We start from the raw sequence: 15510 nt of genomic DNA on the forward strand, positions 1-15510 counted from the left end.
GTTCCCCGTGTGTCCCTAACAGACCTGGGCCAGGAGCCAGGATTTCTAGATGGGTCTCTAGGAATGGGGAGGACAAGAATGATTACTTTCCCCATGATATAGCAAAAACAAACAAACAAACAAAGGCCTGAGACAGTGGAGGGCCAAATGCTCCTCTTTGTAGCCTCAACAGCCGGATCAGATCTTACTATTTCCAAAGTTCAACTCTACTAAGAGAAGCTAAGCCCAAGAGTGTATTGGACTGGGTGATCAAAGCTAGGAGGATTTTTTTTTTGTTTCCAACTTCATGGCAGGAAAATATGTGGTGGAGGAAGGGATGTGAAGGTTAGGGGCAGAGTGATGTCCCTTCCACAGTAGCCGGAAAACACCTGCTCCGTGTGCCCTCCCCGACTCCAGTCCCACCCACATACAGTTTCATTGTGAAACCCTTCTCCCTGCACACCCTGGAGCTCTTCCTGGCAAAGTGCAGGTTGGGACTCTCAGTTCAGGAGGATTGAAGGAGGGATTCAGAAAGGATCTGTTATCACCTGAGAGCCCACATCTCCTATCAGGATGCCTGGCTTGGAGGCCTCCTGGCTGCATTCCCTATTTCAACCTCTTAATGCATAATCCCATGGGACACACATATGGTGGCTCGAATGCTAGGGTCCCTGCACCCATGTGGGAAATCTAGATTGTGTTTCAGAGTCCCAGCTTTGGCCTAGTCCAGCCCTGGATGTTGCAAACGTTTGGGGTGTGAGCCAGCAGATGAAAGAGCTCTCTCTTGCTCCCTCATTCTCTCTCTCTCTCCCTCATTCTTTCTCTCTCCCTTCCTCTCACTCTCAAAAATAATAAGCAACAAAAAAATTTAAAGGGACTTGAGATAGGGGTGGGCCAATGTGTCCATTGTGCAGAAGGGCCACACCTGTGTGAAGCCAGCAGCACAGCTGGTCCCAAAGGGTGGAGGCGGGGGAGAAGGTGAGAATAATCCCAGAGAGGGGAACCCTGGAGACAGCTTCCTTGGAAGGGCTGTGGCCCTCAGCAGTGAGGCAGGCATCCTTGGAGACACTGCAGATAGGAGGTGAAGAGTAAGTCTGCTCTGATCATGACCCCGCTGCCCAAGCCCAATGCCAGTCACATGCAGGGAGGGTCGGGGGAGGTGGGTACAGAGGCACTTTCAGTCAGCTACACTGCCTACTGCCATATAAGCAACCAGCTTAGAAGCTTAAACAGGACAGGGAAGGATTCTACTGGGCGGTTCATCTGTGACCCGCATGGCGTCTGTCTGCTGGAAGGGCCAGGACTGGAACCCTTGCGTCTGAGCTCATTCTTCTCTTCCATGCACCTCGAAACTCCAGGGCCACCTCTGCACCCGTAACCTCGTTCTTGGAGACCTACCACGACATCATGGTCTCAGATGAACCCCCGGTGGTTCCAAGAGCAAGTTGCGAGAGATAGAGGCGGATGCCATCAGCCCTACACACTAGCAAAGTGTGACTTCTGCAAATCCTATCGGTCTGAGCCATCACAGAGCACCCCAGAGTCAGGAAAAGAGCAACCCCTCCCGACCCCTCAGTGGGTGAAGTATCCTATATCTTGTAGCCATTATTGATACAGTGCGTGGCACGATAGTCAAACCTTTGAGCAACCTGACAGGAAGGAGCTCAGTACATTAGCAGTTTCATCATTCTCCTTGCAATAATCTCTCTCTCCTCTGTTTTTTTTTTTAATTTATTTGCAAAGCAGTGTTGCAGAGAGAGAACGAGAAGGAGATGAGAGAGACAGAGATGGACAGAAAAATCTTCCACCTGTTGGTTCACTCCCCCAAATGGCTTCAACAATGGGGACAGCTGGGGCCAGGCTGAAGCCAGGAAGCAGAGCTTCTTCCAGGTCTCCCACATGGCTGCAGGTGTCCAAGCACTTGGGCTACTTTCCACTGCTTTCCCAGGAGCATCAGCAGGGAGCTGGACTGGAAGGGAAGCAGCTGGGATTTGAAGAGACCATATGGGATGTCAGCACTGCATTCCTAACTTAAGCCATCACTAAGCCACAGTGCTGGCCCCATGCGATAAGCCCCTGAAATCTGCATCTCACCACAGCAAGCTGGCAGCCCCAGACGCTCCACTGCTCTAGGCGGGGCTTCCTTCTGAGTCCTCTGTGCATCTACTTGGCCTAGGCACCTGGACACTGCATGCTCAGTGCCTCGATTTTCTTTCTTTCTTTTTTTTAAGTGCCTCAATTTTCTGTGGACCCACCAAGCAGACTAACAAAACAAGCACAGAGACTCCTGCTGCTCTTCCAAGCAGCACAACCACCCAGCCGACCATCATTTTTTTAGCTCAGCCAAGAGCTACAGGGGCAAAAGCGTCCTCTCTTGGCACTGGCTTAGAAACTTAGAAACTCCTCCGGGGAGCCATGAGATGCCGTCCCTCGTGGTGACAAGACACGCTGCAGTGGAGGCCCCAGGTTTCCTGCAGAAGCTACCTCCCAAAGGGCTGGGTGGAAGGTGAGAAGATGAGGTGGTAAGGCCAGACAGAGGTGGGCAAGAACTGCCCAAGAGCCAGAGACCTGGCCCGGACCTGGCCAGTCTGTGATCATGGCAAGCCTGGCTCATGCACTGGGACTGCAAGGCCTACTGGGTACATAGGCGGGTGGATGGAGAACTGGAGTTTCCCTTGCAGCAGAGATGATGAGGGCATGTGGCTGGCCATGGATGAAGTGTAAGGATGAAACTCCTTGACCTGCCCCAGCCTTGATGTCCTCACAGTAACATGGCAGGTGACCCTGAGGTTAAATGAGAAAATGTGTGTGAAGCATGTGGCATGGGGCAACCTGAGCTGGGAACCAGAGTTGCTCCAGCCCAGGCTCCGCTCATCCTTGTCCCTCCTTCACAGCCAAGCTGGCCCGGGATGACCAGATCCATGTCCTCAAGCAGCACAGGCGACAGGAACTGGAATCGCGGCAGAAGCAGTACCGGTGAGTTCCTACCTGGGCAGGGTGTGAGTGAGCCCCGAGCACATTGTGTGCCCACCCTCGCTGCCTGTTTCCAAGGTGGGCCCCAGATCCCGGGCACAGCATACAGCTACCCTCGCTGCCAGCTTCTGTGGTGGCCTCAAGATATTCGGGACGATGTATGGTCACCCTCGCTACCAGTTTCCATGGTGGCCCCTAGCCCTGGGCACAGCATGTGTTCACCCTCACTGCCAGCTTCTGTACTGGCCCCAGGTCCCAAGCTCCATGGTGCGAGAGAGTGAGCAGAAAGTTCAGGATCAGCCACGCCACCTGTGCAGAAGCTCGACGTCGCCTCACTGTTCTCCCACCTGCCATTGTAGGGATGCCCGTGACTTTGAAGTTTTCTCGCAATAACCCCGTAACAGTGACGTATGTGCCCACAACAAAATGGGCCGTGATAAGCATTTTAAATATTTCTATGATGAATGTAACAAAACCCAACATCTTTTCATGATAAAAAAAAAAAAACACTCAGGAAATAGGAATTGAAGGAAACTCACACACAGGCAAAGCTCACACTTAGCAGCTCACGGAGATCCAGGGAAAGGTTGACAGGGTCGGCCTCTGTCACTTCCGATTAACATCATCCTGGAGCCTCTGCCCGGATCAGTTAGGAAGAGAAAAAGGCCCTCGCATTACAGTCAATAAAACTGTCCCTACATAGAAAATCCTAGGAAATGCACGCACACACTGTTAGAACCAATAAACCAGCAAGATTGCAGGACACAAAAGCAACATATAAACACCACTTGTTTTCCTCGATGCTAGAACCAACTGAAACTAAAAAATAAGAGAAAAAAATAATGTATACCGCCATCCGAAGAAACAAAACTGCCTATGTGTAGGTCTAACAAAAGTAACCCAAGATGGTACAGAAGCTACAAAGAACTACAGAAAACAAATGAGTAACATCTGACGAAGCTGAAGTCACGGTCATGGACCTCAGGGATGAAAGGGCAACATCCCCTCCCCTCCGTGAGGTCCAGATTCCAACACAATCCGGGTGAAACAGCCCCGCTAGGGCTTTGGGGGCAGAAATCAGCAAGGTTTACATCGGAATTCAAACAGTCTGAAAAAGAAGAACAGAGTCAGAGGACACGTACTTCACAATAGCAAAAGTATTACACAACTTCGTATATCAAAGGATCCCATCAAGAAAGTGAAAAGACAGAGTGAGAAAAAAAAATGTATATATATGATAAGGGACTTCTATCCAAAATACATAGAGTGCTTGCAACTCAGTAATGAGAGAGAAAATAGCCCAAAATAGATCTGAGTGGGAATTCCTCCAAGGAGGGGAGAATGACCGCTGAGTACATCCAAGGGTGTTTGGGAAATGCAATGCAACACTACCAAGGCAATCTAGGGTGGCTACAATTTAAAACATAGCAACACGTGTCGACAGGGTTGCAGCTAGAACCCCCATATGCTGCTGGTGGGACTATAACGTGACAGCGTTCAGAGAAAACAGTCTGATGGTTCCTCAGCTGTCATCTAACCCAGCAGTGTCACCGCTTTGCATGTACCCAGGAGAGATGAGAGCATACGTATGCACAAACGCTTGTACGCTCATGATTTCCACAACGTTATCTATCAGAGCCTCCGGGGGTATACAACCCCAGTTTCGTTAACTGATAAGCAGATGAACACAAGGCGATTCTGTGCGGAAAAGGAAGTCCTGGTGCATGCTGCAACCAGATGAACCTGGAAAACATGATGCTAAATCGAAGAAAGCAGCCAGCCACCATGGATCACCTGTTACCGGATCCTGGCTGGGACAAGGACATTTGTAGCAACAGGACCAGATCTGTGCTGCCCGTGCACAGCTGAAGGATTTGAGGGGCCTTTTCTGGGATGAAGAAAATATTCCACAGTGGATGGTGAAAGCAGTGGGACACCTCTGTGAGTATCCGCATTCAAAAGTAACCTGAGGTTTAAATGTTAAAAATGGCAACTCCATGCCTCTTTGAAGAAGAGAAGACAAGTGTGGACAGAGGGCACAGGGGGTTAAGGCTGGTTCTCCCACAGGGAATGCTGTTTCCTGTCCTGCTAATACATTTCCAGTCCAGCTCCCTTCCCGTGTATCCTGGGATGCAGCTCAAGGGCTTGCCATCCACAAGGAAACCCAAATGGAGCTCCTTGATTCAAGCTTTGGTCTGTTGCAGGCATTCGGGAAGCAAATCAACAAAGAGATATTCTCAATCTCTCTCTCTCTCTCTCTCTCTCTCTCTCTCTCTAGTCTCTCATTCTTACTCTCTATCACTCTTTCAAGTACTTGAAAATAAACATTTAAAAAAGAATAAGTCTTCATAATCTGGTGATTGGCAACTCTTACACAACACCATGAGCACACACACACAAAAAAATAAATTTCATCCAATTTTTTAATTCTGTGCGTCAAAGGGCATCATGAAAAAAGTAAAAAGATAGCAGAGATGCTGTAGCCCAGCATGTGACGAGGCTGCCTCAGACATGCGCACTCACTAACGCAGTTCTAGCTGAGGCTTCCACTCCAGCAAGCTGCTAGTGCATTCTGTGAAGGCAGCAGCTGCGGGCTCAGGTTCTTAGAGCCCTGCCATTCACCTGGGGTGCTCCTTGAGCCTGGCCCAGCTGTAGTTGTTATGGGCAATTGGATAGTCAAGTAGCAAATAGAAAATTCACCTAACTGAATCTCTTTCAAATAGATTTTAAAAATACCTACAAATGCTGTGTCTGATAAGGAACTTGTATCTAGAGTACAGAAAGAACTCTAACAAGTGGATTTAAAAATTAGCACAGAGATGAGCCAAGCGCGATAGTGTGGTGGTTAAGGTCCTCTCTTCGCATGCTCGGGATCCCATATGGGCACAGGTTCTAATCCCGGCAGCTCTGCTTCCCATCCAGCTCCCTGCTTGTGGCTTAGGAAAGCATTCGAGGATGGCCCAAAGCTTTGGGACCCTGCACCTGCGTGGGAGAACCGGAAGAAGCTCCTGGCTCCTGACTTCAGATTGGCTCAGCTCCAGCCATTGCGACCACTTGGGGAGTGAATCATCAGAAGGAAGATGTTCCTCTCTGTCTCTCCTCCTCTCTGTATATCTGCCTTTCCAATAAAAATAAATAAATCTTAAACAAAGAAGCAAAAAAAAATAGCACAGAGATGGGCCGTATTGTGACACAGCAGACAAGTAAGCCACTGCTTGCAACATCAGCTATTGCATATGAGCACCTGGTTTGTGTCCCAGCTGCTCCACTTATTTTCTTTTTATTTATTATTTATTTATTTTAAAGACACAGTTATGGAAACAAGGAGGAAGGAAGAGAGAGAGAGAAAGACAGGCAGAGGTCCAGATTCATCCTCTATCTGATGGTTCACTCCCTCCAAATGGCCACCGTGGCTGGAGCTGGGCTGGTCCAAAGGCAAGAGCCAGGAGCATCTTCTCATATGGGCACAGGGGCCCAAGCATTTGGAGCATCTGCTGCCGCTTTCCAGGTACACTAAGCAGGGCGTTGGGTGAGGAGCGCAACAGCCAGAACATAAACTAGCACCCGTATGGGATGCCAGTGCCACAGATGCTGGCTTTACCTGCTGGCCTACAGAGCTCCTCTTTCAATCCAGTTCCCTGCTTATGGCCTGGGAGAACAGTAAGGGATGCCAGGTCCTTGGGACCCTGTAGGCACCCAAGTAGGAGACCAGAAGAAACTCCTGGCTTCGATCAGTTCAGTTCTGGCCATCGCAGCCATTTGGGGAGTGAAGCAGCAAGTACAAGAAGATTCTCTCTCTCTCTCTCTCTCTCTCTCTCTCTCTCTCTCTCTCCCCTCTCCTCTCCTCTCCTCCCTTGGGGTGGGAACCAGCAGTTGGAAGACCTCTCTGTGTAAGAAATAAAGAAGGAAAGGAAGTGAGAAAGGGAGGGAAGGAGGTGTAATTAGATTCTTAGAATTATATCTGTGAACTACATGGAATCATCTTGTGTTAGAATCACATTAACACAGGAATAGACAAGAATTGTGTGAGACAGGAATTATGTGTTAGTTGTAAGCTTGATAATTTTATGTATCGATAAAATCCTTTAAAACACCCCACTGTTTGGGGATTGGCATTTGGCAGTTAAGTGCAGTTGGTGAGGACTGTATTCCGTATTGAAGGCCTGGGTTTGAATCCTGACTCTACTGCTGATGCGAGCTTCCTGCTACTGGGCAGCAAGTCATGCCTCAACCACTTGGGGCCCTGCCATTCCTGGGGGGGGACCTAGACTAAGCCGTTGGATCCTAACTTTGGCCCTGATGTTGGGAACATTTGGGGAGTGACATCTTTTTGGAATTCATGCACGCAAGAGGTCTTGAAATACTTTATAGAAAAAAAAAAAAACTGTGCAAGATTTCAGATTTATTTCTGCGCCCAGATCAGCTTATCTCTTCACTCTGTTTCCCTCGGTGCCTTGTGCTTGATGGAAAGATGGAAAAGCATTACAGGACCACACTCGGCAGAGTTGTGTATATGATGCAAAACGTTTGTCATGAACACCCGACAATGCAACAGTGAAAAATGCAATGGGCAGAAACATCCACGAGAAAGTTACTGTGCCCAAAGCTGTTGCTGGGCTCTGAAGGAGAAAAACTGACACAGCAAGCCTAGAAGCAGACCCCCCAAAATACATAAATCCAGTGTGAAGATGGCTCCCGCTTACTGGGGTGCTGTCTGTGTTGACACGGGCCGCTGATACAGTGCCTTTCCCCCAAAATAATAATAAGTAATGTTGGATTAAGAGTTCTTAAACAAAAGTATGTATTTTATTTATTTGAAAGGCAGAGTTAGAGGTCTCCCATCCCTGGTTCACTCCCCCAATGGTCACAACAGCTGGCGCAATGCCAGGCCAAAGTCAGGAACCAGGAACTCCACCCAGGTCTTCCACCTGGGTGGCAGGGATCCCAGTACTTAGGCCTTCTTCCACTGTTTTCCCAGGCACATAAAATGAAGAGCTAGACAGAAGTGGCGCGTATTCAGGATTCCAATCAGGGCTTCTATAGGATGCTGGTGTCATGGGTGCCCCACACGACGCAAAAAGTACTGGCACGCAAACATTTACTCAACAGCTGCCAGTCCATTCCCAGATGGAGTTAATCATGGAGGCCAAAGATGATTGCTTCCGGACATCTGCTGTGATTCTCCTCACTTCTTCAAAGCCTTCTCTGTGCCCCAGTCTCCTGTAAACACCCAGAAATCTGCATGAGGTGCACCCACCTGTGAGACTCTGCTGCTCTCAGTTAAGCCTCATTCTTCTTTGGCAAGTCTCTTTCTTGTTCTCGTTTGAGGCAGCAGTGCTAAAACCCTGCTTATTATTTATCTAAAAAAAAAAAAAAAAGAAATTGTGATTTTCCTTTTTCACAGACGAGGGACTGGAGTCAGAGAGGGATTGATGAAACCACAAGTGGGGTCAGCAATGCGGTGTAGTGGGTAGCATTGCCACCTGCTATGCCAGCATCCCATATGGGTGCAGGTTCATGTCCCAGCTGCTCCACTTTGGATTCAGCTCCCTGCTTGTGGGCCTGCGGAAAGCAGTAGAGGATGGCCCAGTTGCTTGGGATCCTGCACTCACGTGAGAGACTGGGAAGAAGCTCCTGGCTGCTGGCTTTAGATCAGCGCAGTTTTGGTCCTTGTGGTCATCTGGAGAGTGAAGTAGCAGTGACAAGGTCTCTAGCTCTCTTTGTCTCTTCTTTTCTTTCTGTATCTCTGCCCTTCCGATAAATAAATCTTAAAAGTGAGAACGACACAGAAGTCCAGGCACTCGGCTCCAAACTCACACATGCGCCTGCTTCATGCCCCAGGGAGCGAAAATGAACTGATTTCAGTCTTTGATGATGTGTAAGCTTGATTCCTGCTTTGCACCATGGAATGGAGAGTGTGAGCTAAAAAAGAATCAGACAAAAACAATGCCGAAATGGGGGAGGCAATTAAAACAATTAAGCTGCTGCTTCAGACAGCTGCATCTCCTGTTGGAGTACTGGGGTTCAAGTCTGGCTCTGTTCTGCGTTCCAGCTTCCTGTCAAGGCACACCACGGGAAGCAGCAGGTGGCTCGGTGGTTATCCTCCTGTCATCTGCATGGGGAGACGAGGCCTGAGTGCCTGGCTCGTGGCTCGTGGCTCGTGGCTCGTGGCTCTGGCTCCTGGCTCGTGGCTCTGCTCGTGGCTCGTGGCTCCTGGCTGTGGCTCCTAGCTCCTGGCTTATGGCTCCTGGCCCCCTGGCACCTGGCATCTGGCTCCTGGCTCTGGCTCTGGCTTCTAGCTCCCGGCTCCTGGCTCCTGGCTTCTGGCCCTCTGGCACCTGGCACCTGGCTCCTGGTTCCTACTCCTGACTCCTGGCTCCTAGACCCTGCACTTGGCCCCTGGCCCCTGGCTCCTGGCTCCTGGACCCTGCTCCCTGGCACCTGGCTTCTGTCTCTTGGCTCTAGCTCTGGCTCCTAGCTCTGTCCCCCAGCTCTGACTCCTGGCCTGGCCCTGGCCCTGGCCTGGTTGTTGTAAGCATTTTGGGAGTGAGCCTGAGGATAAGATATCTCATTCATTCTCTCTCTGCCTTTCAAATTCTAGGTAGATAAAGAGAGAGAGTTAAGAATAAATATAAAAGTTGTAGACAGAAACCTTCATGTATCCTTGAGTTGGGGTGGGCTTTCTTCCACCAAGCAAGTGACCCAAAGGTTACCAAGGGGAAAAAATGCATAGAATTAGGAACTATAAAGAGCTGAAATATCCAGTAATATACAGGAAACTACTGTTAAATGTTATACCCATGACAAAGGATTTGCATGCTGAAATGAAAAGACCCCCATTAAGTTAATTTTTAAAAACACCAATAGTAAAATAAATCAGAGAAGCGATGAAGAGAGGCTTAATTAACCAGTGGCCAGAGAGGTTTAATTAATTAACCAGTGGCCAGGGGGTGTGGACTAAAACACCACAGGGGGTAAGTGTTTAGCCCAGCAGCCCCAGACAGTGAAAGTGAAGTCATCAATGGAAATCCTCTCTCTCTCTCCACACCCATCTCTCCAAATTTCTTTTTCATAAATCAATCATGTTTGTTACAAAGACACATAGGAGAAGCAGCCATGCTCAGCTAAGCATGCACGTGGGCAGGACGATCTGCGGTGCTTCTGCAGAACATGCGCAAACTCACGTGACCTGCAGCCCCTTAGGTCTGCTTGCAAGAAGCATCCCCAGAGGAACACACCCCCGAGCGTCCCAGCTGACACCCAGGGACACTCACCATGGCTGCGTCCAAGTCCCATGTCCCTCAGCAGGAAGGAGGGTGAGCACAGTGGCTCCCACATACAACCACGTGCCTGCTCAGGCATTTAACTTAACGGCACCCGTCCGTGCCCACCACTGTGTCCTTCAAAACATAATGACAAGTAGAAAATCATCACAGAACAATTTCGTTCAACAGCTGCATGTTAAAACCACACAGACTGGATGGGGTGTTGCTGGTCAGCAGTCTGCAGTGCGGGTGCTGACCGCACCTGTCTACCGTGTGTGTGTGACAGGTGCACTGACAGGGTGAGAGCACGGGCCGTGAGGTTTTGGCCTGGGCTGTCTGCTACGTGTGATGCAGGCAGGATGCCCTGACTCTCTAATATTTGGGGAACTGCTCGTGGTGGTTGCTTTATCTCCAGGCTCTGCTCTGAAAGGTTTCACCAGAAAGAGGAACTCTGGTCATTATGTAGACAGCATTTCCTGAACGGAAGCAGAGGGGGGAGTGTGAGGACAGATGAGGCGGGGGGGGGAGGGGGGAGGAGAAAACCATGAGCACCAGGTATGAGATAGGAGTCCAAGGCCCCACCAGAAGCTGCCCTGTGCCATCCCTGGGTCCTCGGGGTGATCATGTTAAGTAGCAGCCCAAGCATCAGGCTGGTGTAAGTCCCAAAGGGCAGACGTCCAGTCCAATCCCAAATTTAAAAAAAAAAAATGAAAGAAGTGAATGATAGTTCATTTTCTGCTGCTGCCTTGCTCCCCTTGCAAAGCCCAAAAAAGCTTGGCATACTATATATTCCTTAGGAAGTTTGATGGCTGAGAACAAGCTCACAGCCACAGGTCTGCTGGGCTCTTCCGTAGTGAGTGACGGAACTGTTGCTAAGGCTGCTCCTTCTGCTTCCGTTTGTTCAGGTAACAGAGGCAAAGACTACGAGCTAGAAGCAAATGATTGTTGCTCATGACACGAGTTGCAAAGAGATGACCATTTCACTTGTAAAGTCATCATGGCTCAGTAAAACTGAGTAATAGCATATTACTATTTTTAAAGATGTTTTTCTTCTAAATTGGAAAGGCAGAGTTACAGAGAGGAGCTAGACAAAGATCTTCCATCCTCTGGTTCACTCCCCAAATGGCCATGATATCTGGAGCTGTTTCGATCTGAAGCCAGGAGCCAGGAGCCATGTGGGTGCAGGATCCCAAGGCTTTGGGCTATTCCCTACTGCCCTCCTAGGCTACCAGCAGGGAGCTGGATGGGAAGTGGAGCAGGCAGGACATAAACTAGTACCCACATAGGATGCCAGTGCTTGTAGGTGGAGAATCAGCAATTGAGCCATTGTGCCAGCCCTGGGCTACCATATTATTCTTAACCATTGGCTTGAAAATCATCGGAAACCAACTCTGATAAAACTATATTTGCAGCAATACTGATGCACAGGCGTTCCTCTCTTTTGGGTTATGGTGAGTTTTTTTTTTTTTTCTTTCCTTGAATTTGGGCTCCCATACACGTGAGGGAGAACATGTGTTATTTGTCTTTCTGGGTCCAACTTATTTCACGCAACATGAATGTCCATTTTGGTACAAACAGTAGAGTTTCATTCTGTTTTAGCTTGATAATACCACATTGTATATAAGTATGTACAATTTTTTTTTTTTTTTATCCATTCAGCTGATGGTGGACACCTTGGTTGATTTCCTAGTTTGGCTGTGGTGAACACTGCTGCTGTACACACGGTGGTGCAGGCATGTCTGTGTATTTATCCGGCAGTAGAATGGCTGGCTCATGTGGCAGGTCTGTTTCGGGTTTTCTAAGACATCTCCGTGCTGTTTTCCACAGCGGCTGCACTAACTCACATTCCCACCAGCAGCCTGCGAGGCTCCCCCTTTCTCTGCATCCTTGCCAGCAGTAGCTGCTGGCTGCACTTTGGTTTCAGCCATTCGGACTGGGATGAGGTGATAACTCATTGTGGTTTTGATTTGCATTTCACTGACGACTGTTGAGCATTTTTCATATCTTTGCCAATCATTTGCATCTTCTTTGTGAGAACTCTCACTGAGGTCTTTTGTCTATCCTTAACTGAATCGGTCACTTTCTTGTTGCTGAGCTTGTAAAGTTTCTGATGCATTCTGGATAATTGATTCTTGACAGGTGACTTGCACAGACTTCCTCTCATTTTGTCACATGTCTCTTCACTCTGTTGATCATTTCCTTTGCAGTGCGCAAGCTTCTGCGTTTGCTCTAGTCCCGTTCATCTGGTGTCGCTCTTGTTGTCTGTGCTCTGGGGCTCTGATTCAAGAAAGCAGCACCAGAGGCCAGTGCCGTGGTACAGAGGAGTGAGTTACCACCTGCAATGTGGGTATCTCATATGGACACCAGTTCATATCCCGGATACTGTGCTTCCAATCTAGCTGCCTGCTAAAGGCTTGGAAAAAGCAACAGAAGATTGCCCAAGTACTTGAGCGCTTGCTGCCCATGTGGGAGACCCAGATGAAGCTCCAAGCTTTGGCTTGCCACTGCCCTGGCCAGCCATTTGGGGACTGGACCACCTGATAGATGATCTCTCTCTCTCTCTCTCTCTCTCTCTCTCTGTATGTGTGTTTATCCCTCTCTACCTTTGACTTTCAAGTAAATCTAAACAATAACATGAAACCATTGCCTACACAAAAATAATGTTTTGAATTTCCCCTACATTTGCTTCAACTTTATAATCTCAGGTCTTAACTTTAAGTCTTTGATCCATTTTGAGTTGATTGTATATGCTAAGGGGTGGGAATCTAATTACATTCTTCTGCGTATATACATTCAGTCTTGCCAGCAGTGGGGATTTTTGTAACAGTAAATGCACAGGGCCTGGCGTGATAGCGCAGTGATTAAGGTCCTCGCCTTGCATGCGCCAGGATCCCATATGGGTGCTGGTTCTAATCCCTGCAGCCCTGCTTCCCATCCAGCTCCCTGCTTGTGGCCTGGGAAAGCAGTTGAGGACGGCCCAAAGTTTTGGGACCCTGCACCTGCGTGGGAGACCTGGAAGAACTCTTGGCTCCTGGCTTCGGATTGGCTCAGCTCCAGCTGTTGCGGTCACTTGGGGAGTGAACCATTGGACGGAAGATCTTCCTCTCTGTATCTCCTTCTCTCTATATATCTGCCTTTCTATAAAAATAAATAAATATATTTTTTTAAAAAACCAGTAAATTCACAAAGTTTTATTAGAAATGACTTGAGGATTTTTGACTTGAGGATTTTAATGACCTTAATTCTCTACCTTTTACTTTCCTTTCTAAAGAGAGACTGGACGGGGTAGGAAGATTTTAAATTTTTTTATTGTTGTTTGAAAGGTAAGTTTACAGATAGGAGAGACAGAGATGACAGAGATACTCCGTCCACTGGGTCATTACCCAAACAGCCACGACAGCCGAACCTGAGCTGCCCCAACCCCAGGAGTCAGGAGCTTCTTCTGAGTTTTTCACATGGGTGCAGGAGCCCAAGGACTTGAGCCATCTTCCACTGCTTTCCCACTGCTAAAAGCAGTGAGCTGCATCAGAAGTGGAGCAGCCAGGACTAGGACTACACCCATATGGGATGCTGGTACTACGGGCATATTACACTGATAAGCCACCATGCCAGCCCCAAAAGATAGGAAGATATAAAATACAAATGAAGATGCTAGAAATCCCAGACTGTAAATGTTGAGTGTTTTCACAAACACACTATAATGTCCCATCCACAAAGAAATGACCAATTGTTCCTTTCGTTTGGTTTTCAAAAAATAAACAATTTTCAAAGTGTAACAATTGCTTTTTATGGTTCAAGTTTAGTGAATGACTGTACAAAAAAAAAGTAGGATGAAAGTTGCACTGTAGACATGCGATGTTACACAGATGGACACTCAGGAGAGCAGGCTCTAGGCGTGTCTACCATAAACGGTGCAAGTGGGAGGAGAAGGCAGCTGGATTGCAACAGCCTCAGCTGTTACTAGCTGGCAGAAGCCTGTGCCCCGGCCTCTTACCCCATCATGTCTGCTGCCTGCAATCCTATCGGGAAAGCACGAGACCTGTCCCTATTCCCAGAATACCACAAGCAGGGCGTGCACCCAGTCCAGAGGCAGTGGGCACTGAGCAAGCTGGCGGAACACTGGGCATCCTGTCATTCTTTCGTTATTGGCCCTGTGCCCTGCTGCACGCTGCATTGTCACCAGCCCCTTGTGGCAGCCACTCTCAAGGCGCACAGTGGTCAACTGCCACTGGACCATTGGAAGGGCCACAAGGTCAGTATAGAATGTGACCATCTCATGGTGGCATCAGCAGATAGCACTGGCAGCCTCCAGCAGGGGGCCTAGCCAGCGGCTGGCATATAACCCAGGTCTTCTCCTTTCCCTGCCTAGGTGGATGGAGTGGAACCCTGGATTCCCTCTGAGCATTGATGCCAAATGCCATAGGGATCTACCCCGGGACATCCAGTTCGACAGTGAGAAGGGGGTGGATTTTGTTCTCAACTACTCCAAAGCGTAAGTTTCCCAGGAAACTCAGGCTGTGAGAGCAGCTTCAGTGGGCCACTGCCGGCCCCTGGCTGGCCCCGAGGAGGGCTGGACACACGCGGTGAAGCTGCCAGGTGGGCCAGCCTTCTTCCACAGCTCCAGTGAGTTGAGGACAGCCACCAGCAGGCTGGCCACGCTGAGGGCCAACAACCTGCAGAGACATCCTGGCAGTGACTGTGTGCTCACAGCAGCCTCTGAGGACCCACAGGCCCAGGGAGACACCTGTCACAGTGCAGAAGGCTCCAGGGGGATGCTCTGATGCCCTGGTCCTGGGCCTCCAGTGTCCTCTGTGTGTCTGTGTTGCACGGCACCGCCAAGGAGTCAGCCATGAGAGAGCAATAGAGGCCTTGTTGCTCTCAGCTGAGCACACTGCAAACTGAACCCGCAGCTTCACTCCTCTGATTCTGCCAGGACTCTGGCATTTCCACCCCGCCCCCCAGGCTCCTGACACTGCTCCTGTGTCCGCAGCAGGTCCCAGTCAGGCTACTGCCCAAGGTCTGCTGTCCCCAAGTGGGCTGGACTCCAATTGTCAGGTGTACAGGTGGAAGGGAGCCCCAGGGGCAGGACCCCTGCACTGGCGTCAGGTGCACCTCTCACTCCTCTGGGTGCTGGGCAGGCCTTAGGCTGGGTACAAACATGCTCTCATCCTCAGGCATATAAGGCAGCAGACAATACCCACATGGGTGCTGCATGGACGTGTGTGCACAGGAACCAGGCAGACCAGACTTCCTCTCCTCCTGTAATGGAAGGCTTCCTGGAGGCAGTGGCCTT

General features: G+C 49.3%; 1 protein-coding gene and 1 long non-coding RNA gene across 8 annotated transcripts in view; one reads left to right on the forward strand and one right to left on the reverse strand.

The window, feature by feature from the left end:
• ALOX5 (arachidonate 5-lipoxygenase) overlaps positions 1-15510 on the forward strand; it is a 34733-nt gene that overhangs the window by 8295 nt on the left and 10928 nt on the right. For 4 of the 6 annotated variants that reach the window (XM_040970502.1, XM_040970507.1, XM_040970503.1 and 1 more), the window contains exons 3-4: positions 2874-2955; positions 14587-14709. In XM_040970502.1, coding sequence (XP_040826436.1) covers positions 2874-2955; positions 14587-14709 — 205 coding nt within the window. Of the gene's footprint in view, positions 1-2873; positions 2956-4698; positions 4894-14586; positions 14710-15510 lie in introns of those variants that run through there. The other 2 variants (XM_040970508.1, XM_040970505.1) reach the window with 2 other exon arrangements.
• Positions 3652-8578, reverse strand: LOC121149864. 2 transcript variants are annotated; one of them, XR_005882863.1, is made up of 3 exons: positions 8565-8578; positions 8210-8312; positions 3652-4060 (listed from the first exon to the last, which is right to left on the reverse strand). It is a non-coding gene; the product is annotated as an uncharacterized LOC121149864 (long non-coding RNA). The 2 variants fall into 2 exon arrangements; XR_005882862.1 differs by lacking the exon at positions 8565-8578 and having other exon boundaries at positions 8210-8321.

Source organism: Ochotona curzoniae, unplaced genomic scaffold (assembly GCF_017591425.1).
Source record: "Ochotona curzoniae isolate NIBS_2020 unplaced genomic scaffold, NIBS_Ocur_1.0 scaffold_4763, whole genome shotgun sequence".
Lineage (NCBI taxonomy): Eukaryota > Metazoa > Chordata > Mammalia > Lagomorpha > Ochotonidae > Ochotona > Ochotona curzoniae.